This window comes from Anas platyrhynchos, chromosome 13 (genome assembly GCF_047663525.1).
Source record: "Anas platyrhynchos isolate ZD024472 breed Pekin duck chromosome 13, IASCAAS_PekinDuck_T2T, whole genome shotgun sequence".
NCBI classification, from domain to species: Eukaryota; Metazoa; Chordata; class Aves; order Anseriformes; family Anatidae; genus Anas; species Anas platyrhynchos.
This window is the reverse complement of record NC_092599.1, coordinates 16983407-17006659: the sequence shown is the minus strand read 5'-3', so window position 1 is coordinate 17006659 and position 23253 is coordinate 16983407. Positions and strand designations below refer to the sequence as shown.

The 23253-nt window shown below is 37.7% G+C and overlaps 1 protein-coding gene across 5 annotated transcripts in view; it reads right to left on the bottom strand.

The window, feature by feature from the left end:
- Positions 1–23253, bottom strand: part of SLC6A11 (solute carrier family 6 member 11) — a 151716-nt gene that overhangs the window by 3846 nt on the left and 124617 nt on the right. For all 5 annotated transcript variants that reach the window (XM_027467744.3, XM_038185725.2, XM_027467743.3 and 2 more), the window contains 7 exons: positions 17707–17810; positions 11787–11911; positions 10271–10383; positions 8749–8886; positions 3979–4081; positions 3041–3141; positions 1542–1712 (listed from right to left, as the gene is read on the bottom strand). In XM_027467744.3, coding sequence (XP_027323545.1) covers positions 1542–1712; positions 3041–3141; positions 3979–4081; positions 8749–8886; positions 10271–10383; positions 11787–11911; positions 17707–17810 — 855 coding nt within the window. The remainder of the gene's footprint in view (positions 1–1541; positions 1713–3040; positions 3142–3978; positions 4082–8748; positions 8887–10270; positions 10384–11786; positions 11912–17706; positions 17811–23253) is intronic.

Here is a 23253-nt window from a genome sequence, read left to right as displayed (position 1 = left end):
CTACAATAAAGAAAAATATATATATATACATGCGTTCAACTGATAACTTCCTATTTTCTAGAAATAACATCAGTAGCAATGTTGCTGTTTACAGCTTGGGGAGCAGAGGTGTTGCAGGAAGCTGGCTTCCTGAGAAACTCCCATCTGTAACTGAAACAACAACACAACAACAGCTGCAACAAATACCTTGTAATATTCATGTACGGAAAAGAGCATGAAACGTCTGCAGTCCTGAAATGTCTTCAGATGATAAGGCAATGCCAAACAAAAATCTATAGACAAAGCCTATCTACTTGCAGAGACGGAGTGAGGCATTAAGGCATTGAGGCATTAACATTAAGGAAGTATTTAATGTTAAGATTTATACAAGCTTCTTTCAAGAACACGCTAAGAAAACTTTACTATGTGCAATGTATTTAATGTTTATATACTCAGAGTAAAGATTTCTTAGGCCATATTTAATCAGCTCAGTGGATTCATTTCAATATGGACTGCAATCAGCCAGCATAATAAATAACATCTTTCAGCTTCTCCACTCAAGAAAACAATGACTATTACGTGGAGATATAGTCAGATGTACTCAGATGTCATACCCATTGGTTCTGAATGGAGAATGATCTTGCAAGTGTGGGTATATGTTGTGAGAAAAATCATTCAAAGGTGCCAGATAAACCCCAAACACTTAAAAAGAAATTCTTACCATCTTGTTCTGTATTTTGGAAGTATCCTATAGAATATTGAAAAGACTTATGAAGCATGGAAGAGACTTCCATACTGAGACAGGAGGTGGTAGTGGTGGGATACCTACTTTCATTGCCCAGTATTCCAAGGAACTCCATGTAAGATAACCATGTAAGAGATTGCTTTTCTGGAATATGAGAAATCCCAAACAGCCAAAAAAAGATTTATATTCTTGTTTCTTTGGTTATAGCCATCTTCTCTGTCTTTTGAGAAAGTATCTTATAATTAATAATCTTAATCTTATCCTAGACCTGAGATAACCTGATACTAAATTTTAGTAAATTATACCGAATATTTCTTTTTGCCTCCATTTCTCATGTAGAGAACTGTAATCAAGAAAACTGTCTGAAAACATATGCAAGTGTTTTCTACCCAGCTCCTGGTGAAAAATCTTGTTGGCACAAACATCAGTTACCAAAACCATGGAAAGAAAGCTGACTCAACTGAAAGGCTGGTACAAATCTTCTCGAGGGATTTAGCTAATGTCAAAGACTTTTTAAGCTACAAATGGAGCAGGAAAAAGAACAAAGCACCTTAAAGTTAGAGTTAGAGTATTGGTTAGCTACAACAGGCTCAAGCCAATGAAGGCAGAAAAAAAAATTAGGAAATTTTAGAAGAAAACAGAGAGAATACAGATGCCTCTGTTCACAAGTGATGACACCAAGCTACCATTGGAACAGGTATGTGGATCTTACCTTAGATAAAGGCATTGACTTTGCGATTAAACTGTGCTTAGTCTCAAGCAAATAAGAATTCCCTTCCAACTTCTTTTTTCAGTATTGCTAATCTGAAAATCTCACCTCTATGAAAGTGCCTTCTGCCTTCCACAGCTTAATGCAGATCCACAAAGGGATGCAGATCATGGAAGAGAGAGCCATCATCCACCCTATGCCATAGCCCCAGTCAGGGTATGTATATACATTGTTATATTTCAGAGGCTTGTATTTCACCAGGAAGAAAATGAAGATTCCCTGAAATAAGCAGAGAAACATATTAGTAGTACTTTAAACAACACTGTGAATTTAACAAGAAAATGACTGTTTTGTCAAGGACAGTCTACCTAAAGCTGGGAAGCAGAGGTAAGCTTTACAGAGAAAAAATACACAGTAATGTATTCTTTTATGTACAGCTGAGCTAACGTGTCTCAGCTCCTTCTGCTGAAATGAACAACCTTTCAAGTTTAAATCCTATTTACCTCTCAATGACAATAAAACCTGCACTTTGATGGCAAACAGTACATGGTCAAGAAAGATTAAGTTTTGCTACCATGAACCAGCTGTGATTAGCTGCGTTCTCTCCAACCTGTCATGATGAAAAAGGAAAGCCAAAATCGTCAAAGTTGCTTTAATCCACTGTCTGTATCAGCAGTTCTGCACACCAAATCTTTCATCCTCTCAAAAGCTCTAACATATCTGTTTAAATTCAACAGGTATATAATTAAGAAGTTTGGACCATTTAAGTTTATGTAATACAGAAAAGTTACCATGTACTTTTCTCCAAAGTCTTGACAAGAATGCACAGGAGCAAATGATATTAACTTATTTTCAGAGTTGGAGAAAATTAGTCAGCAATTTCCCCAGCTTTACAAACAGAGTAAGTGACGGAGCTCAAGTGAACCTGGATCTCCAGCTGTCCCAATGCACCTTGCTATCAGTGGGACAACTGGAAGGTTTTACTATCTAATACTCCAGCATTTGTGGATCAAATTTATGGGCAATTTGGTTATGCTCCTTTTGCAATTTTGTCTTCGCTATGTAGCCACAGCAGAGCGCCACAATGGGCACCAGTACTCCTAGCTTCTTCCTTCACCTTCTTCACACATATGAGATATTCCTTGGCCTCTTCTACTACTTAAGCTTGAAGGAAAAATATGTCTTTGAAAAATGTCTAGTTATCCACAAAGGGAAGGAAACAGGAGGCTGGAGTGGCAAGGAAAATGTGTAAGTTTGGAGGATCTTGAGGTATGCCTAGTAGACATAAGGTATATTACCAAAGCAGTGAGGAAAAACCTCTCTTGTATTGGCAAATGTTCACGTAGGCCTCTGAGTTTTTTTTTGTTTTGTTTTTGTTTTTTTTTCCTATTATTATATATGCAAATATTTCTCACAATTCACAGAACACATACATTTAATGTTTTTATACACATCCTGCAGAGTATTTTTGAATTAAAACATATGTTGTAAACCAATAGGCATTTTACTCTACTGTTGTGAACTATTAGCAGCAACAAATTTCTAAAATTATGCACAGAAAACCTTCATTATGTCTAAAACAAGTTACTGAGATATTCTGTACTTACTGCACAAATACCTGGAGTTAAGACCATCCAGCACCATTTAATCAATGTTAGTGGTTTGTACCCAATCATATCCTCAATGTTGTCATAAAAGCGATTGCTGCCTGCCCCAAAAAGCAAATCAAAAGAAGATGTAGAATGTACATGCAAGAGATTATACAGGTCAGCATTTAAAACAGAACAGACAAAAATGTGGGTTCTGGCAGAGCTTCAGAGATCATAGAAGCCATCTCTTTCTCTCACATACATCTCTCTGTCTTTTGCTCCATACTTCTGGCAGAGGTTGCTGCCTATATGTGTCTGAGTAGGAGTGGGCAGTCAGAAACGGCTTCCGGTCAGTAACAGTTTGAGCAGGCCCAGTTGAAGATTATAGATGCTACAAGCCCATATGTGAATCCTTAAATAGCCAGGGTCATGTGTGATCTGAAGTTCATACATTGCTTTACATAGTAAAATTGTTAGTCTTTTGTATGCAAATAAAGGTTTGATGATGCACCTTGAACATCCCCAGAACTTTGGTGGCTTTCCCCTGACTTTGCTGACAGAAGCAGCAGATCTAGGAAGGTTACTATGCCCCTTTTGTGTTAATGAGAAATGAACTCCAAGTCCCCTGGATTTATTTGTGCATGTCAGAAGTAGAAGGGAACATGTCCTGCAGAGACACTTTGTGAGAGAAGAAAGACTTATTACCACCCCTAATTTCTAAGGCAGCTGAGGATTTCTGTGGTGGAGGAATGTGAAGTTCAGTCCTGGAAGGAGCAAGAAAAATGTCCATTGCACTCTCCTCATTAGAGTGGAAGAAAAACATATTCCTGGCTTGTAGCAGAACACGGGAGTGTGGAGGGCCCTACTGCATAAGAGTACAAGGCCTTCACATTGTTTTTGTGCAAACAGAAAGCTTTCATAAAAACGGAAAATGACAACAATTTTTAGCAACTCACCATAAACCCAGCCTATGCAGACACATTCAAATATGGCAACAAAAAGAAGGCACATGCCACTAGCTGCATACGAGTCAAATAACTGAAAGACGTACATCCCACCCTGAAAGACAGAAACAGAAAAAGGACAAAAAAATAAAACTGAAATGTCATGTTGGCAATGGTACAAATATTTCACAGCAAATGTGTCTTTAATTACACAGTCAATCTGTTGTTTCCTCTGGCAATCTTCCTACTACAGTTGGCTCCTTCTTGAACACAGAATATTCATTTTTCAGTGGATGAATGTGAAGGATCTTTCCTTCCATAACACTTAAGATGATTCCCTATGCCAGCTGAATATTTGCTTTAAAGTAATAATTACTGGAGTGCAGAGGCCTACATTTCATTTGTTCCAGAACACTCTCTCACCTCCTTACATTTTTATTTTTATTTTTAACTTCATTTGTTATCATATTAAACTGTAGATAATGGCGGGTGATTTTGATCTCCAGAAGAGTGCACATAAAGATGCAGGGCTTTTGTTTATTTGTTTTAATATCTGTGCTACCAATGTGTAAATGCATTAGTGGGTGCAAAATGCACTAGTAAGTGCAAATGTAGGGAAAGAAGGCAAAATCTATATCTACTAGGATCAATCTCCATTGGCATAGGGACTGTAAAATGAGTAAGCTTGAATATAAAGTTTGAATATAAGTCACAGACTTTCATCTGCATTACTTAAGTGAGTCAATGTTTTTTGAGAAAACATGAAATAATAACCATCCTAATTCCAGGCAAGCTTCAAGCTTTTTCTTTTAAAGTTTTCCTAACAAGCTAAATATAGTTCACCAAGTGACTTTAAGTAGCAACATGTGCAGTTCTAAAAAGGAGATCAACCAAAACCAATCAGCATCCAAAGCAAGCATGGAATCCATACACAATGCGTAATACGCTATCAATAGTCCTGTAGTTTTCTGCCCTCAGTGGTGCCCTAGTACAAACCAATATGAAAAAGGTATATATGCTTATCCAAGACATCCTCCACTTCCTTACTGTTTGACTATGACTCAATTATTTCAGTTGTCAAATCTATCAGAGACAATTCTTTTATTCTCTTTCCCTCCCCCCCTTTTTTTCCCCCAAGATTAATCTCTTATCACATATGCTTTCAATATTGAAATAATAATGAGGAGTTTCACAGATCATTTCAACAGAAAGGAAACTTAAGACTTCCCTCTTTGCAGAAAGCTATACGAAGGAAATAGAGACTTGAGATCATCTCTTCAGTTGAAATATAATGCTATTTGAGTAGTACGCATGATCTATTACATTTCAGACAATTTTCTGAAAATGGAAGGGAACTCTAAAAACAGAGAAAACTAAATCAAAAAACAGTATCTAGGATTTCCCTGTTTGTTTGTTTTTGTTGTTGTTGTTGTTTTGTTTTGTCTCAGCATTAACTAAGTGAAGGTACATTAAGGTGGACTCTTTACATTTGACATACTATCTAAATCTTCTTGCACATATGAATGTTCTAAAGTAATTTGTATATAAAATTGCATTGATGTCCAAGCAAGCATCTGGCAAAACCTCTGCTGCATAGGTAGGAAACGACCATATGTCTGAATGAAAAAGTTTTTCTTTAAGGAAAAACATATTTTATGAATAATCCAAAGCCTGAAGAAAAATCCAGGATTGTTTATTTAGAAAAACAAGAGAGGACAAGGGATACATATTTACTCTTGGAAATCTCCCTCATGCATAATGCTTTGATGCCTTGCTGAAGTAGCACAGAACAGAGTGTTCTCCTCTAGTGTGTCATTTCAGCATGGGATCATAGATATCTAGACTGCCTCACTGATGATGTACATACATGTAAGTCACTTCTCTCAATAAAAATTTATATCTCTCTAGTACTACAGAGAAAAAAAAATATATTATATATATATATATATGTCCTTTAAGGTTCCCCTTGAATTTGATCACCATTCAAACAAAAAGTTGTAGTAAAAGCGCTGTGGAATATCAGTCTTCTGCGGTGGTTTTACTCGGGTGGGCAGCGAAGCTCCACCACAGTTGCTCTCTCACTCTGCCTCCTCAAACAGGAAAGGGGAGAACACAAAGGGTTCAAGGTTTGAGGTAAGGATGATTTAATTAACAGGAAAAGGAAGAAGGGAGGAAAAAAAAAAAAAAAAAGCAAAGGCCATGCGGAAGCACAGAGAGAGAAAAGCCATTACTCTCTACTTCCCATCAGCAAGAGATGTTTGGCCACGTTCTGGGATGCAGGGCCTCAACACGCGTAGCAGTTGTTTGGGAGGACAGATGCTTCAACTAAGAGAGCCCCCCCCCCCCCCCCAACTCTCCTTCCCCTTTCCCACCTTTATTGCTTTTATTTCATTCCATATGGCATGGAATAGCCCTTTGGTCAGTTAAGGTCAGCTGCCCTGGTGACGTCCCCTCCCCATCACTTGCCCACTCCCAGCCTGTTGGCTGTGTGGGGCTGGAGGGAGTCCTGATGTGGTGCTAGCACTGCTCAGCAGCAGACACAACACTGGAGTGATACCAATGCTGTTCTAGCTACACATGCAGAACACAGCACTGGGCTGCTACAGTGAAAGTCAACTCCATCCCAGCCAGACACAGCACACCTTCTCAGGCCAGAATAAAAATATTGAAGTCAATTTTTTTTTATTACATGTGTTGTTTTTTTTTTTTTCCTTGCTCCTAATGTAGATGCTTTTTTGATTATTAGCTGCATTTGCTTTTAGTTTGTAGTGCTGCCTCTGCCAGCTGGCTACGTTCCAAAATCTAGCAAGTGATAATCTTTACTGCAAAAAGCTCACTGTGAGGTTCAGCAAATATCTGAGCAGACTGGAAGCTTAGAGATTAACCAAAGAAATACATTGTAAGAAAAACACTTCTGCAAAATTCCTGGAACAATAGTCCTGCCATTTTGCATACCTTACTTTCTCTTAATTCTTCATGCTCATATTTCTGAACCTGTACATCTTGATAATGCATCTCTCACTGCTCTGCTTAACATGCAGACTGTGGGAGGAATTATTCCAAAATTTTCTTATTTTACATAGCAAAGATGATTTATCTTACTGAAAGCAAGAATAATTACAAGCAAATTGGTCTCTGTTCTGCTCCAATGCCCAGATTACAGGGACACACATCTGGAAGAAATTCTTAATCAACTTTTGTCAAGTCCTTTGTTCTCACCGGGAAAAATCACATAATACCTTTCACAAACTGACTGGCAATCTGAATTCCAGTACAAAGCCAGTTATAACTGTTATTCTTGGAAAAACTCCCAGAACCTCACTGTTCTGGTGGATAGAGATCCTTTCCTAATTTTCAGCCTGTAATTATTCATGGCTGGCTCATACACCCTGACTTGGGGATGAGAGAGAAGGAGCCATTCTATTTGCAGAATAATTCATGTTTATACTTGCTGCTACCTTTATGACATGCTTACAGAAAGCATACGTGTACCCTTCATTTCCAGCATTTCTCTAGTCACAGGTACAATCAGTGCTTCACTCCTAGGATTATCCTCCCTGCTCTTGTTTTGCATGTTGTCCCGGTCTGAACCGGAATCATACAGAATATTTCAGTGGGACTATTACCTTGTTCACTCATGGGTGTATTCCCATCTCTCATCTGCAAATACCTCTCTGGAAACATCTAAGAAACAGTTTGTACCAAGGACAACAGACTAACATGTCTACAATTGCCTAATGTCTTTTTCAGATGAAATTTGTTTTTTTTTGGTACCAAAGCAAGGTCTAAGGACTGTCTATACAGCAAGTGTAAGTGACCCCAGATGAGCTGATGAAACCCTGGGAATCTGCTTCACTGGGAAACCCTGCCAAGATTGCTGTACAACAGAGACACATTGTGGCCCTTCACAGTTAAGACAGCAAGGCTTCCTCAGACACACATTCTTCTGGCATTTAATTCCACAGCTCATCAGACATGCAGCTCTTTTCTTTGCCTCTCTCCCTGGTGCAGGGAGGTTCTAATGGCACAGCAAGCAGGGGAGAGTGTGGACTCTGCCTGTCTGATGGTTGTTTTAAGAGGATAAATTGAAGGAGCAGAAGACTGTTTATACAAGTCACTCTGTAAAGCAAGCACCGAGCAGCAAGACTAAACTCGCACCAAGTAGTAAAGGATCCCACAGTCCATCCCCTACCTGGGCTCCAAACACAGTAATTGCAGACACGTATCATGTATTAATGGGATGGACTAACACCTTCAGACGTTTTGGCTTACAACACCCCAAAGCAAACACCCTTGTTTGTTTGAAAAAATATATATATATATATTTTTTTTTTTTTTCTGTTACCATCATACCAAAGCAATTTATGCTCAGAAATGGACTGTATTGATTTACCTGGAGATATTAAAATCAAAGATATTTTAGCTTTCTTTTTTCACTTTATCACGTTCACTGATTTATTTATCTAAGACATTTTCAGACTGGTCTGCCCAGAATAAGTCAGCTGAAACCATGACCAGGATACCTGTTTGGCTGGTGTAAAGCAGATGGAATATCCTTTGCTATGTAACTTCAAATAAGATACTTCCTAAGCTAAGCAGAAAAATTGAGGATACATTTCAAATATCATGAAGCAGGTGAGAACAGTTTCTCAAGAATTTTGTAGTCATATTCCTGACAGCACAATTTGTCTATGGCAAATATTCATGTGTTTTTATCTGTCATGCTTATAAGCAGACACCCGTTTGTTTTTGTCTGCAGGAATTCAACAAAACACATCTTACCTCAGTCAACATTATCAGACCAATGAAATATGACACAATGGAAAGTCCAAGAATCAACAGTTCTCTTCTGTAACCCCTTCGGAAAATCTTTGGGTACATATCTACAACAGCTGTCACGAGACTTTCAACACACACGAACTAGAACAAATGACAAAAAAGTACAAATAAAATATGTCTCATCTGCTCTTGGGATTTGGATTTGCTACAAAACACTTCAAATTTCCTTTTATGTTCTCATCAGAGAGAAAGACTGAATGATCCCTGAGGATACTGTAAGCTCAAACTGAGAGGAACATCATTTCAGAATTAAAAAGCCCACAGCTACGGATTTCCAGTCCACAACCAAATTCAAATAGTTGAAGCCACTTATATTATATCAGAATTGTTTTGCCCTGTAGCAGATGGATTACATAAAATTCATATCTTTCAAATATTGTTTGAATGGGACTTATATGATGTATGACTTTTGCATGACTGCAGCAGAATTTCATTCAAAGCATCCTGCACTTTCATTTCTCAGAGGAACGATGTGCAGTTCTATGCACTTTCAAGCAATGCTAAATGAGCTGTGGCAGGGTTTTTGTTATTGGTTGGTTGTTTGGAGAAGCTCTTTCCATTTTATAAAAGCGAGAAGTTCCATAAAGTTATTAGGTGCCTGAGCCAAATACATCTAATGAAGGAGGGGATGAACATTCTTGCTAACTTTAAAAATCACCAGAAAGCCGGAGACCTGAGCACCTGGCTCAGGGCTCTGTTGCAAAGTTTCTAAAATAGCCATCAAAATGAATGCCCCCAAGTAGACAATACAAAGACTGTGTCATTGAAACATTCAAGAGTAGGATTCAGAAATTGCTTATTTTCAGACTTTTGATAAAATTTGTTATATTGGAAAAAAGAAAAGTTATTAAAACCTGTATTTTAATGATTGGAAATGTCATGCAAAATAAACACTGGTGATATTTATTTTACAGGATATAGTCATACAGTCTGTGAAAAAAATCACACAGAGAGCTGAGCTGCGTACTAAAAATGTCAACCACTTCATATTTTTCATCAAATAATATTCACAAATTTTATGGTCACATAGGAAGGATTTCTATGCTGTCACTTTACTGCCACATTTCTTGCTGTGGCATCTTGAAGTATGAACACACCATATGAAATTATGTTAGCACTGTCTGAAACTTGGTTTCAAAATTCTTTGCAAAGTGCTTTAAAAACTGGAAAGGATTACACACTGACATTCTACTGAATTGTGAACTTCAATCACCCATATTGAAGTTCAAACTGATTTCCATGTTAACAGTGGAAACTGTAGTCAGGCTGAATCAATGATCTCAATAAGATAAAGGAATCTCTACTATCATATAAGTAAGATTTAAATAAGGAACTTGAGTCAATGGTTTTAAGCAACAAATTAGGTTAGGGTTCATTCTTTCATCAGGTTAAATGCTATTTAAGGTTGGTGATACACACATGCTAGGGAATCTGACCAAATATTTGAATGGTGTTTGTTTCATACCTGACTATCTAATCCAAGGAATATGAGCATCATGAAGAACAGAGTTGCCCACAGGGGAGAAAGAGGCATCATGGTAACAGCTTTAGGGTAAGCAATGAATGCAAGTCCTGGTCCTGAAAAGGAAGAAAACAAAGTAAACAGTTTATACTTGTGTACTGGGTCTGGCTGGGACAGTGTCTTCCCAGCAGTTTATATAGTTCTGCATTTCAGATTGTGGCTAGAACAACTTTGCTAACACCAATGTTTTGGCTACTACTGAGCAGTGCATGCTCAGCATCAAGGCCTTCTTGTTTTCCCACTCTGCCTGCCCCTAGCAAGTATGCTTGTGGTAGGCAAGAGGCTGGGAGGAGACACAGCTGAACAGCCAACTCAAATTGGCTAAAGAAACATTCCATACCATGTGATGTCATGATCAGCAAGAAAACATGGGGTAGAAGAAGAAGAATGTAGGAGCTGTCTTCCAAGGTAGCCATTGCTCAGAGAATGGCTGAGCATCAGTCTGCTCATGGGAGGGGGTAATTGTTTTTGCATCGGTTGTTTTTTACTCATCTTTCCTTATTAAGCTGTCTTTATCTTGACGTACAAACAATTTTTCTCACTTTTTCTCTTCCTATTTTACCCCACATCACACTTGGGTGGGCAAAGAAGTGATTGTCAGTGTGGGTGCTTAGCTGCTGGCCACGATCAACTAGGGACAAATATTCATTTAAATATTTGGTGAAAAGGCTACTCAGAAATAAGGACTTGCTTGGCACATCAGCTCTGCCTACATCCTGTCCAAATGATGAAATGTCCGAATGATGTCCAAATGAAGGTCAAGACTTCTGCTAAGACATCACTGTGCCTTATGTTCCGTTTCTTTGTGTGGATGTACAAGACTCCTATGCCTGAATAAATAACAGTGTGTTGTCTAACTGAACACATTCTGAAATTAGATTTCAGAATTCTGAATTCTAGAATTCTGAAATTCTAGACTGGCATTAGCAGTCTAGAAATATGTAGCTGGATGTTATGTGTTAAGCAAGACTTGAGAGGTCTTCCAAAGATTTATCCTAAAGATCTCGTTTCTCATTACTTTAAAAGCTTCGTCTTATTTGTTTCTCAGAAGTAACATACATTTTCATGGATTCAGGTCTGTCTCGCTTAAAGGAAACTAAATGCTTCTTTCATGAGGATATAACACTCAAGGGGCATAAATGAGTAATGTATCTGTTAAATAAACTGCTGGATGTTCAGCTGGACTAAGTTTGCGTTACAATAGCTCATTAACCTAATGAGTTCGGTACTCTGCACAACAATATTAATGTTACTCACACATAAATGTATCACTAAAAATAGTTAAGAACTCTTCACATAGAACTATTCTAATGAATTAAGTAATCGATATTTAAGAGGAATTTTGTCAAAATTTCTGCAAAACAGTTAACTTATCCATGAGATACTGCACAGACTAACTATTCTGACAGCAGCCTTTGGACATTTTTTGTTCACTCAGAAAACCGCTTTTGGAACTTACCTGATTCTGCCACTTCTGCAATGGGCACACCTTGTTCATAAGCCATAAATCCAAGAACTGAAAAGATAGCAAAACCAGCAACAAAGCTTGTGCCACTGTTCAAGCAGCAGAGCATGATGCAGTCTCTGAAAATATAAATAAGAAATACTGCAGTTGATCTCCAGAGCCTGGGTTTCTTTCATATATTGAGCCATAAAATTAATAGAACCCCAAGCTGCAGGAATGGACATTAAGCTCTGAAAAAGCTGCCAAATGATAGTATGCCTGAAAGAAATCAGGCAGGCATAAGCATCTGCAGGAAGATACCTTTATAATACTTCTGCTTGTATTTTAACTGGCTGAATTGCAAACCTGTTTCTACTCGCTCACTGCTTTTCAACAGAATCTTTAAAAAAGCACAGTCAAATAAAATGTAAAAATGGGATTAATAACAATTTTTCTTCGGTAGTTGTAATAACATACTACAGAGGATATAAATACATTTATAATTTATAAATAAATTTATAAATTATTAGTAATTTGTTCCCTGGAAAAAAATCCTATGATTAGATCTTAGTTAATACTACCCCAAGTACAGTACAATGGCAATATGTATCTATACAAAAATACAATCCTGGTTTGCTTTAAAAACTCTTTGTTTTTTAGAAGTCATAGTAATGAAAAACAGCATACAAATTCTAAGAACTTTGTACGTTCCAAAGTGTCTAGGAAGTAAGCAAAGAGAATGGGCAGAGACGCTGTCTTCCCAGACATGTATCCTACACATGACAATTACAATCCTACAATGGTAATTACGAGGCCAAAGTGAAGAAATATGTCTTTATCTAGATTGGAAATTTCGCAATAGTAAGTCACGTTAAAATAAAGGGAAAGTATTGTTGGAGAAAGGTATGATCATTCCCCAGAGCTCAGTGAAATATCATTGTTTATCCTGCTTTCAAACAGCACTTCAGGCTTGTCAGATGAGGATACAGGGATGATTTATTATGACAGTTTAAGACAGTTTGCTACAAGAGACAGCTGTGTACTTGGGAAAGTAATGATCTAACCTAGATGTCTGAAAATGAATTTGGAATCTAAAACACTGAAACACAAGCCAAGCCTCTAGTTCTGTAAAGCCTACTCCTTAGCCTGGTTTATTCCCTTACTACTACAGCTCTGAAGAAAGTTTTTGTGCAAGCTGTCTATGAGAAGAAATGACCCTGAAAAATCTAACAGGTTCTAAATCCATGTCTTAAATAACAATTCTCATCTTTCTCATAGAGTTGTAGTGACTTCTTGAGAATCAAAGACATAATTCATATCTTTCAAGTCCTGTTGTATATTCTGACCAAACCTATTTGGCAATCTATCTGCATTATTGCTTGTTTAGTTTGGTATTTTTATACTGTAACTTTATCTCATCTGTTCCTTAAGTCAGAAGTGGGCAACCAGTTCCAGCATCTAATTCCTTCATTAACGGGCCCCAAATTGCCTCCCACATCTTTTTAAAGCTCCTCCTTTACTGACTTGGACTCACCTTAGCATCAGGCACATACACTCTAAATGGCAGGAAGCAGGTATACATTTCAGTACTGCAAAGTGAGTGCTGAACTAGGGCTCTTGGGCCGTGGGAGGCTTTGGCTCTGTCTCTTCACACCTTACCTACAATTAATTTTGATGATTATTTTAAGAATGTTTTTATGCTTTCATATCCATTTCATAGAAAACCTTTTCTGTATGGCATACCATCTACTAATTGCCCAAACTGGTACAGAAATGAGAAAGAGTTTGTAGATTAAGATGTGGATGCAGAGAAGTCCGGTGATCTTCACACTCCTTTCATGCATGGGCCCTCTCCCTCACTGTTCAGTTATTAACAGAGTTAAATAGGTCTTTTAAAATACCTTCTTAAAATTCAGAAAGCAGAGTTCTAACTTTTTAAAGTTGATTTTCATATGAAATTTCTTCCTGTAGTTGTGGACAGACAGGCTAGTCATGCATTTTAAATGTTTTAAAGCAAAACTACAATCTAAAAGAAAAAATGGGGAGCACTGTGTCCTTTGCACTTTGCAGAGAAATAAAACAAGGAAAAGACTCACCTTCCTAACCATTCTTCTCCATGTATTTCAGCACTGAATAAATAAACCTAGAGAGATTATCACCCCAATCTCTCTCCTAAGAGATCAGTCAGTTCAATGCTGAGAAATTAAGACTAAATATAATGAAATATTCTTGATAAAAGACATCAAAAAGATGTTATCTTCATCCATTTAAAAAAAAAAAAAGATGCTATTTTAAAGGGGTCGATCTAACTGCTCAGCATTTGTGTGATGCTTCCATTTGGAATAGCCAGTTTTCTGCAAATAAGAATTTACATAACTCCCAGGCTTTAAATGCAGTCCAACCACCACAATATTTTTTCTGGTGAGTGGTGTGGTACAGGACATCTGAGAGCTGCTGGTTCCTGCCTATGAGAAAAAAGGCTGAGTTGGAGACATGCTGCTCCCTGCAAATCTTTAGAGCATCTGGTGGGTGCTGCTGCATCCTTGTGGGGGAAGCAAGGCCCAGGTGGTTTAAGCTGGACAGTCCTGGGTAACTAGATCATCTCAGAAAGTAACAAGAGGACCACAGCCATTTCTGCACTCACAGGGAAGATACATGACCCACGTTTCCATGAGGTTGGTTTGGAACAAAATAGTTACAGGTAGGCACACGTTTCTCAAGGGAAATGGGCAAAAGTGAACCTAATGGGATTTTTACCATCTCCAGTTAGTGAAGTATCTATTAACAAAACACAGTCACAGCTCCACTATTTTGTTCCCCAGTTGGACAGTAATAGGCCAAAGACTTCGTTCTCTGGGAATGTAATAGTGTTTCCCATCCTAATAAAGATATAGCCTCCAGTTTGAATTGGATTCATTGATTGAGAAACCAATGAATATTTGAAAGCAAGTGCTCAGGAAACATTGGAAGGAAAACACAAAGTATATCTGCTTTTCCATCAATTTTTTATAAGTATCCTTGATAGGAAGACATCAGAGCCTGACTGAAGCCCAAGTGCATTTCAAATGAATGGAAATCTTCAAATTTTTATGAAAACTTCACATTCTTCCAAATGAATGTCTTGACGATCACCTGAATAATTCAAGGCATAATTCAATTTATCCTCTCCCTGCCTGACAGCCTGGATAATGCTGGAAATCCATTCTGCCTTCCTTTGCATGCTTCCAGTTACCTCCTTGCATTTATGGAATCCCTGGTGGCCAATACCCCCTTCCTCTTTTCCTCTTAGACTGGAAGCTTGATCAAGGCCATATATATAATTTTTTTCCCAAAATTTTGTCCATTTGTTGACAGTACGTGAAATTATTCATTTATCTTCTGCAATGCAGCAGAAGTGAGACAGATGCCCCATGAATTGTACAAGAGCTTATATGTAAAAACTGTCTTCCTCAGGTGCAAGGAGTGGTGTTGTGAAATCAGTGTTTTCCTTGATGGGGAACTGACCACTGTCCAGCAGGGAGCTAGATTAGTTCTGCAAATACAGAAAACATGAAGCAGGAACAATAGTTGCCTCTTCTGTCTACTGAGGGAGTGGGAAGTTACAGAATCCTTCCCTTAAGGTCTAAATGGGTTAGGATTTCTTAGCTTGCTAAAAATTAGGGGAAACATAAGTACACCTCTTTTTTTTTTTTTTAATATATGGAAAACATTGCCAGTGGACTTTACTGACTTTTCATCTTTTCTTAAGAGGCACTGTTGATATAAACTGTTGTAAACCCAGAGAGGATTTGGCCTCATAATTTTCTCACTGTCTTAAAGCATTACAAAGAAAGATTAGTAAAAACAATAAAACTTAATTTCTTATTTAAAGATGTGCAGTGACTTGTTTGCAATTAACTTATAATATTAATGACCTAGATCAGGTTGCTAATGAAAACTTTTTTTTTCCCACTAAAACACACTAAGATACATCACGTCATTATTTTCTTCGGAAACTTACCCTTAGGAAAAAAAAAAATCTCAGTGTGCAAAAAGAGTGGAAGTGCATGTTACAACCAGACAATTACACTGCAGGTATTTCTGAAGTCAAATCCATGGCCTGGTTTTCCTTTTTTCTTTTTTTTTTCCTTTTTTTTTTTTAAGTGGTAGTTAGAATATAAGTTTAATTCCACTTTCCACTGTAGAGAAGAGGCTGCATAGCTGTTTTGTACAGCTTGCTCTGTTAACACCCCTGTTTAAATCAGCTGCTTTCTGCAGCTAGCTTCTGTCTCACTTGTTTCTTCAGTTTTATGAAGAATCTTACTTTGTGACACCATAAAATCTGTTCTATTTTTTTGTGAAAACACTTTGTTAAAGGAATTGTGAAGACTGCATTCAGAAAAATAAATAAATATTTGGTTGCAGCATCTTGTCCATGAGCTTTGAAGTGAGCTGCTGATCTATTTTACAGAGATGCCAAGCTATACTGTCAGGGTCAGAGGAGAAGAAGAAAAATTGTCTAAGTTCTCCCAGTCACACATCAAAACTCCTGCTTTTTGTAAAAAGTTTCAAAACCATTGCAAAAAGACTACTGCCATCCTTGAGGAAGTGACAGAGTAGTTTTTTAGACATGATACAACTGGAGAGAAATAAAAATAAGATAAAATAACAACAAAAAAAAAAAAAGAGTAGCCTTAAGTAGATCAGCATCGTTTACGCTAATTAGGGAAAACTCTCATTGTCCACTGTTCCTTAGGGGCATTCACTACCCTCTGTTGGAGCTTTATCATTATTCTGAAAATAACATCAATCAGTATTGTTGGAATACTCTATGCGATTTCCACTACTTAATGTAGCAAGACATTTGGAATTTTGGCACTTGTAGCCATGTAAAACTATAACTTGTGCTGCTGCTGAGTTACTTTGCATGATTAGATAGCACAGTACCCTTAATTGCTCCTGGATAGTTTTGCAGCCATTCAGCTGGTGGATACATTTGTGCCTGTGGTTTCTAGTCTCCCAGCTCTCTCTTTCTCTGCAGGATCCTACTGTTTGCTCTTTCTGGCAGAAGAGCAAATTGCTGCTAAGATAGCGAACACATTTTCTAAAACTGGCTCCTAAACTCTCCAGGTAAAATCATAACTAAGAATTTAAATTCCAACCCCATTTATTTATTTTGCTTTGGGTTTTGGGCTATATTATTATTTCCTTTAGAGAAAAATGAAAATTTAATTCCCTGTCTATCATAATGGAGTCAGTACATTCAAACTATCATGTACTGTCTTGTACATGTATTAGAGGCTGTTAACAGTAAGAAAGCTAATTCAATAACTACAAATGCCAGAGGAAAAACGTAGTGTTCATTTTCCTGCCTGTGCCAGTAAAATCGAATGGGAACTTTGTGTTGGAGTCATATCTTTTTGACTGATTCAGAAAAGATTAAAACCTGCTGAAGTCATTAGCAATTTCCTTACTGATTTCTATAAAGACTAGAAATGACATGCTATCGTTTTCTACTGTGCCCTATATAGGAGATAGTAAACTATGCAAAAAATAACATTCAGAACACAGTCCAAACTAGGGTGAGTTTTGATAATTTTTCATATGACTTTTTTTTTTTTTAAAGCCGATATACATTATACAATCAAATACGGCATACATACAATGTATGGAATTCAGTATACTATACACGCTATTGTCTATGTGTGTGTACTGAGTGACATGGCTGCGCAAGGGTCAGATGTGATCAAAGGGGTAAAACCACCAAAATTTAGAAAAGAGTACTGAAAAAAATATAAAGAAAGCAATACAGGTCTCTGTCCAATGAAAATATGTGTCTGTGCTTATGATTCCTCATGCAAGTGGCTGAAGGAAAAGGGAAATACTTCAGAGTGAAGTTATATGGACAGAGCCATCACTGAAACTAAGTATAAAAGTAATGTGTAGAAGATATTACCTGTAGCAGTTGTTATTATAGTTGTTGTAACTTCCCAGAGCTGTCAAGCACCCCAAGCAGATTGCATAAGAGAAAAATATCTGTGTACCAGCATCAACCCAAACCTGAGGAAAAGAAATGGAGTGGTTAAAAGAGCTCAATAAGGAATCATAGTTACTTGTATACTGACCACAAATTTGCAGGGGCCGCTATACAGGGCAATAATACCTTGTAACCCTTTTGTAAGTCGCAACCTGAAAAGCAATATATGCTGTGAGTTAAATTCCCCTCTCCTTCCTAAAGGTATAAACAAGAAACATCTCAGAATGTCTTTACGTAGTCAATCTAACCTAAGGCAGAAAGAGAAGGACTTTAAGAGAAGAACCTCATCAAGTAAAAATCTCCAGTGCTTCTGTTACCACTATAAGGTGTTAGTAATTGTCTGCTAAATAGAGTCAGCTGCATTTATCTCATTCTCACTCAATCGTTTTTTTTTTTTTTTATTCAGATATAAAAATTTACCATGAAAGAACACTTTAAAATACGCCATTTATAGATAATATAAAAATTAAGATGAGCTGGGGAAAGAGAAACCAATTTATCCAGGGAAAGGTGGTTGTTGTTGTTTGTTTGGGTGGTTTTTTTTGTTTGTTTTGTTTTCAATAATTAATGGCCACAGTTAAGCAGCAGGACATAGTTGTTCCGGTCATTGTACAGTTAAAGAATAAAAGTTCTGTAGAGCTCTAAGTAAATAAATTTATAATTACCAGTATAGCAACATTTATATCCCAAACTGATGAAAACACTAAATCACAAATAAGAAAAAAGAGAAGGAAAAAAAGCACAAACTGACACAACACAATTATTATCCTCACAGCAACCACAAAAAATTAATATAATTTTTTTTAGTTTCAAAAACACCTCAGTGAAACAGTTTATTTCATCAAGCGTTCCACTAAAATCTGGGTGTGTTACTATTGGAGGTGAATATCTTTTAACTCCTGATTTCATCATGAGAGTGATGTGAAGAAGCCACAGCTACACAGCTGTGCTATTTCCAATCCAATAAATTCCACCTCCTGGTTTCCTGCGATGATTGAGCTCTGTAAGTTGCTTTTTAAAGCAGAGCAACCAAAATGCTTTTCAGAGAAGTAACAAAGCATTGTCTGGCTGATAACCAGAGGCAATAGCTATGTAGCCAATTGCTACTCTGAGTCTGAGACAGCAAGAAAATAAAATTCCACTCAGGTAATGATTTCATGACTGTACTAATGGTAATACAATACTCATAAACGTATGAAGGGGATGTGTTTGTTTTACATGTGATCAAGTGAGTCTTTGGTTTCTGGAACAATTGAGGGTGTTTCTGTTTAGGAATAACATTAACATCAGATTTGATTTGCATCAGTGTCTTAAATGGTTTCATTGCTGTCATACTGAATAAGATACAGCTGATTACATCTCAAAGTTTCACCACTTGGTAAGGGAAAAACTGCACAGAGAAAAAGCCTTTTGACAGACAGGCTTTTTAACAAGATTGGAAGCTCCCAAAAAGCTGTAAGTAGCATAGGTCAACTGAAAATGCACGGTCTTCTTAAGCACAAACAAAAGCTAGGAAACTGGATCAGCAGACGTAGAATCTGCTGTTTCCTTCCGTTTCAGTTTTTACACACCATATTGTTGTAGTGCATTGTATGGCACTTAGATGAGCATTAGCCTTTCCTGTTGGCACAGGCCAGCTCCACAAAGTCTGATTATTCCTGGGACAGTAAGTACTAGTGGAAATGGGGGCAAAGTGGAATTGTATTCCGAAGTGAGAAACTCTAGAGCTGCTTGAGAAGAACAGCAGAGAGCACATCCTTCTGGAGGTCCTGCACACCTAATTAGAAAAAAAAAGATGAAAATCTGGCTTTAAGTAGTATCATTCAGAGAAAACAATCTCCACTAAGGATGATGACATCTGACCGAGAATCAACATAAAAACAGCAGCAGATACTTTAAACAAAAACATGTTCTGTAAGCAAGGGTTCAGATATATATAAAAGTTGAATCAGATTGAAAAGCCCTTTGGTTTTGTTGCACTGTATGACAGTAAACTAGAATTTTCACCAGAACTTATGGCTAATGCTTAAAATACAAGAAGAAAACAATTTTATTTACTGTATGGAACAACAGAATCTGTGTAGCTTTGTTTGGGTTACAGACTTGGAGTACCAGTGACAGAATTTGTGATGACTGTTAATATTTCAATTTGGAGTTTCCAAAGTGGCAAAAATATCTACAATTGATCAAAGAAGTGAATCAGGAATTTAATTTAGAAATCACAGGTAGGTTTTTGACAGTTGGAAAAGTATGAGATGGACCAACTCTTCTATTTTGTCACAAGCCTGAACATGTCAAAATTTGAAAAGCAAGCAGCTGATAGTACAGATCACTTCTTTTTTTGCCCTAACAGCTCATGACCATTTGACAAATTTTGTATTAGACTTCAGCTCTCATTAGGAGTTGGAGATTTCGTTGACTTACACAAATTGTTTGTTAGTAGTCTTCGTCACACCCAGTCTTAGTCATTCTTAAACTGTCCCTTGTGGAAATTTATTCTCATGAAAACTTTTACTGGGCCTTTGTAGATATGGCTTACAAATCCAGGCACCATCCGTCTGGCTTATGGCAACAAAAGCATTATAAAATATTTCTGAGAGTGGCCAATCATTGTACTGCATTAGCTGGGTAATTTTGCAATATCTGGCTTAGACTAAAAGTTGCAACATTTTCCAAGGACATGGAATGAATGGAGCAGGATTCTGCAGAACAATGAAATTCTGAAGGACAGAGACAAAGAAAACACTGCCAGTAAACTGCAAAGCAAGGATTCTGGAGCCAGCAGCTGGTGAAAGGCTGGGACAAAAGGAGTACGTTTTTTCTGAAATGTGACTGGGCTTGATGTGTTTCTGGCATGGGTAAATTCCAGAGGAAAGAACCTGTACCAGGGAACATCCTGTTCATGCTTTATAAACTCAGTACCTTGAAAATCCTTGTGTTAGTGATCTTTAAGTCAATTCAATACTATGCATTCATAAATTTGGGGGCTGAAAACGTTTTATAGCCTTCCACTAACTTCTACTTTGAAGATTTAATTTTTTCCTTACTTTTCTTTACCTCATATATTAAAAAATTCCATTCCAAAACAGTATTAAAATTAAAGCACAAAACCTTCGTTTGTTATAACTTAATATATTTTTTTTTAAATCTAAGGGCAGAACCTTTATACCTGCTGTGCTCCCAATCTGCCTCCAGGGTACAGCTGATCCCCAAACATGCTAAGCCCAGCACCACTTTAACATTAGTATCGGCAAACCAGAAGAACGCAAACACCAGTTCAGAATACAGCAGCACAGCTACTGCTCTGACTCCTGTGCAGAAATAATTCTTGCTGCCTGCTGGTTGGAAAGAAGAGGTCGTTCAATGAGCCCATGTGACGAAGCTTGTATCCCAGAGGGAGAAGGTGACATAAAGAAGCCTCAACTCTATGGCACGACCTGCTTTCCCTAGGCATGATGGTGAGAAGAGGCAAGTCTCTTCACTTTCTATTTTCTAACCAGGAAGGGGAACAGCAGAGCTGTCTGTGCCCTGCTCCCCATTTTGAGGCTTTCCCCGACTTTATTCCGCAGCTTTCCTGATTCACAGAACAAGCAGTGGTCTCAGATGTGTCCTGCTGATTACTAACTTACATAGGAACAAACACAATTCCACTAAACAGAATAAATTTTTTTAAACTAAAAATGGAAAATGCTATTTTGCAAAGTCCAGCTCTCAAAAGCCAGCAATACCCAGAAATTAATATGCCTAAGTAACCTTAATTTGGCCTTCTTGTGCGTAAGTCCAGGACTTCTTCACATACACGACTGCAATACTACTCCGTATTCTGTCCAAGATGATGAATCAAGCTAGTCAAATAGAGGATCCTTTTGTCTAGACAATTCCTTGCCTCTTTTATTGCCATAATTATAGGACATGTAATGAATGAAGAAGGACAAAGAAGGAAAAAGATGTGCTGTGGTGAAGACAGCAGAATACTGCTCTGGAGAATTAGATTCTCATGTTGCTGCTATAAAGTTTCCAGGTGATACTATGTCCATAAATCACTTAAATAAATCCTTTCACAAATGTTCTGATGTTGCCTATGCTGGGAAACTTCAGAGATCAGGATTCATGGGGATTCCTGCAGCAGCCACAAGCTTGCTCTCAGGAGGGAGTCCTTGCAGTCTAGTCCATACCGTGTCCATGTATCAAATCACTGGGAGAATACCATTCACCTCGTCAGACCACACTTCATTCCTGAAGTGCCTTCTTGCTCTGAGTGCAAAGCAAACAGCACTGTAAAGCTGTTATGGAATCCTCCTGTGACTGCACGAAACAAGCTCCCAGGATAAAATGGCTTTAACTAGCACTTCCACAAAGTGTCATGACAAACAGATGAATGTAATTGAAATGGTGGAAAATTGTTTCACGTCTGGGGAATACAGAAAAATCAAGTAATTATTTTCAGTCTGGTCCTCCTAAAAGATAGCCAGTTTTGTTGTTTTTTTTTAAAAAAAAGCATGTGTTCACCTGAAAAGCTTCATTTTACACCTCAGCTAGGTAGTTACCCACGAATTTTCACTATTCTGTCCTTTTGTGCATGGCTAATATTTGCATATTAGTTTACAGGAAAAATGTAAGACACCTAAAAGACATGCTGAGGATATTTTAAGAAGTGGGAGGAGTTGGTTAAAAATGTGATACTTGGAAATTATGTTCATGGCAGGTTAAGCACACAAATCCACAGCCCAGCATCTCACCCCTCAGTGCCTGTGTCCTGGAGGAAGGCAGGACCCGGTCAGCCTTGTCTCTGTTTGCCTCTGTCTGCAGGCTGGGCTGACAAGCTCTTGGGATAAACACTACTTTATGGTTTAATTTTTCATTCTGTGGCTCAAATAATAGTAAAAATGGGAAAAGCAACCAAAAGAATATGATTGTTTAGAAACAGCCCAGCACAGCATTAAATCACCTGAAACATTCCCATTCTTATTCAGATGCATGTCTCTCTGCTCAGTCCATTGTAGTTGGTTCTGTATGTCTGTACACACAAGCACCCTGCATATGGTAACAGCACCCTTTTAGTAGTTTACTCTCATATCTGCTGTGATTTTTTTTCCTCTACTTCTTTAAGTTAGCCAATAAGTATAGCACTGTGTAACACTAGTGCAATTGTCACTGTGACATTAAATATGAAAGACTTTACATAGGCTTAAAAGATATGATGAAATTCACACACACACAAAACCAGAGAAGCTCAAAAGATGAGGCAGTATCTAGATGATGGAGTATGCAAGTAATTACTCACAAAGCACTGCGGCAGGAATGAATGAAGGCATTAGACCGTAAGGCTCCCAGCTCTATATCAAACAGAAAAATATTGCCAATGTCATTACAAGTGGCTCTCACTGAAGAGCTGCATCTGTCCTGCCACAGGAGAGATGTCACAATGATTTCCTCCCAGCGTTACTATTCTGCACTCACAGAATC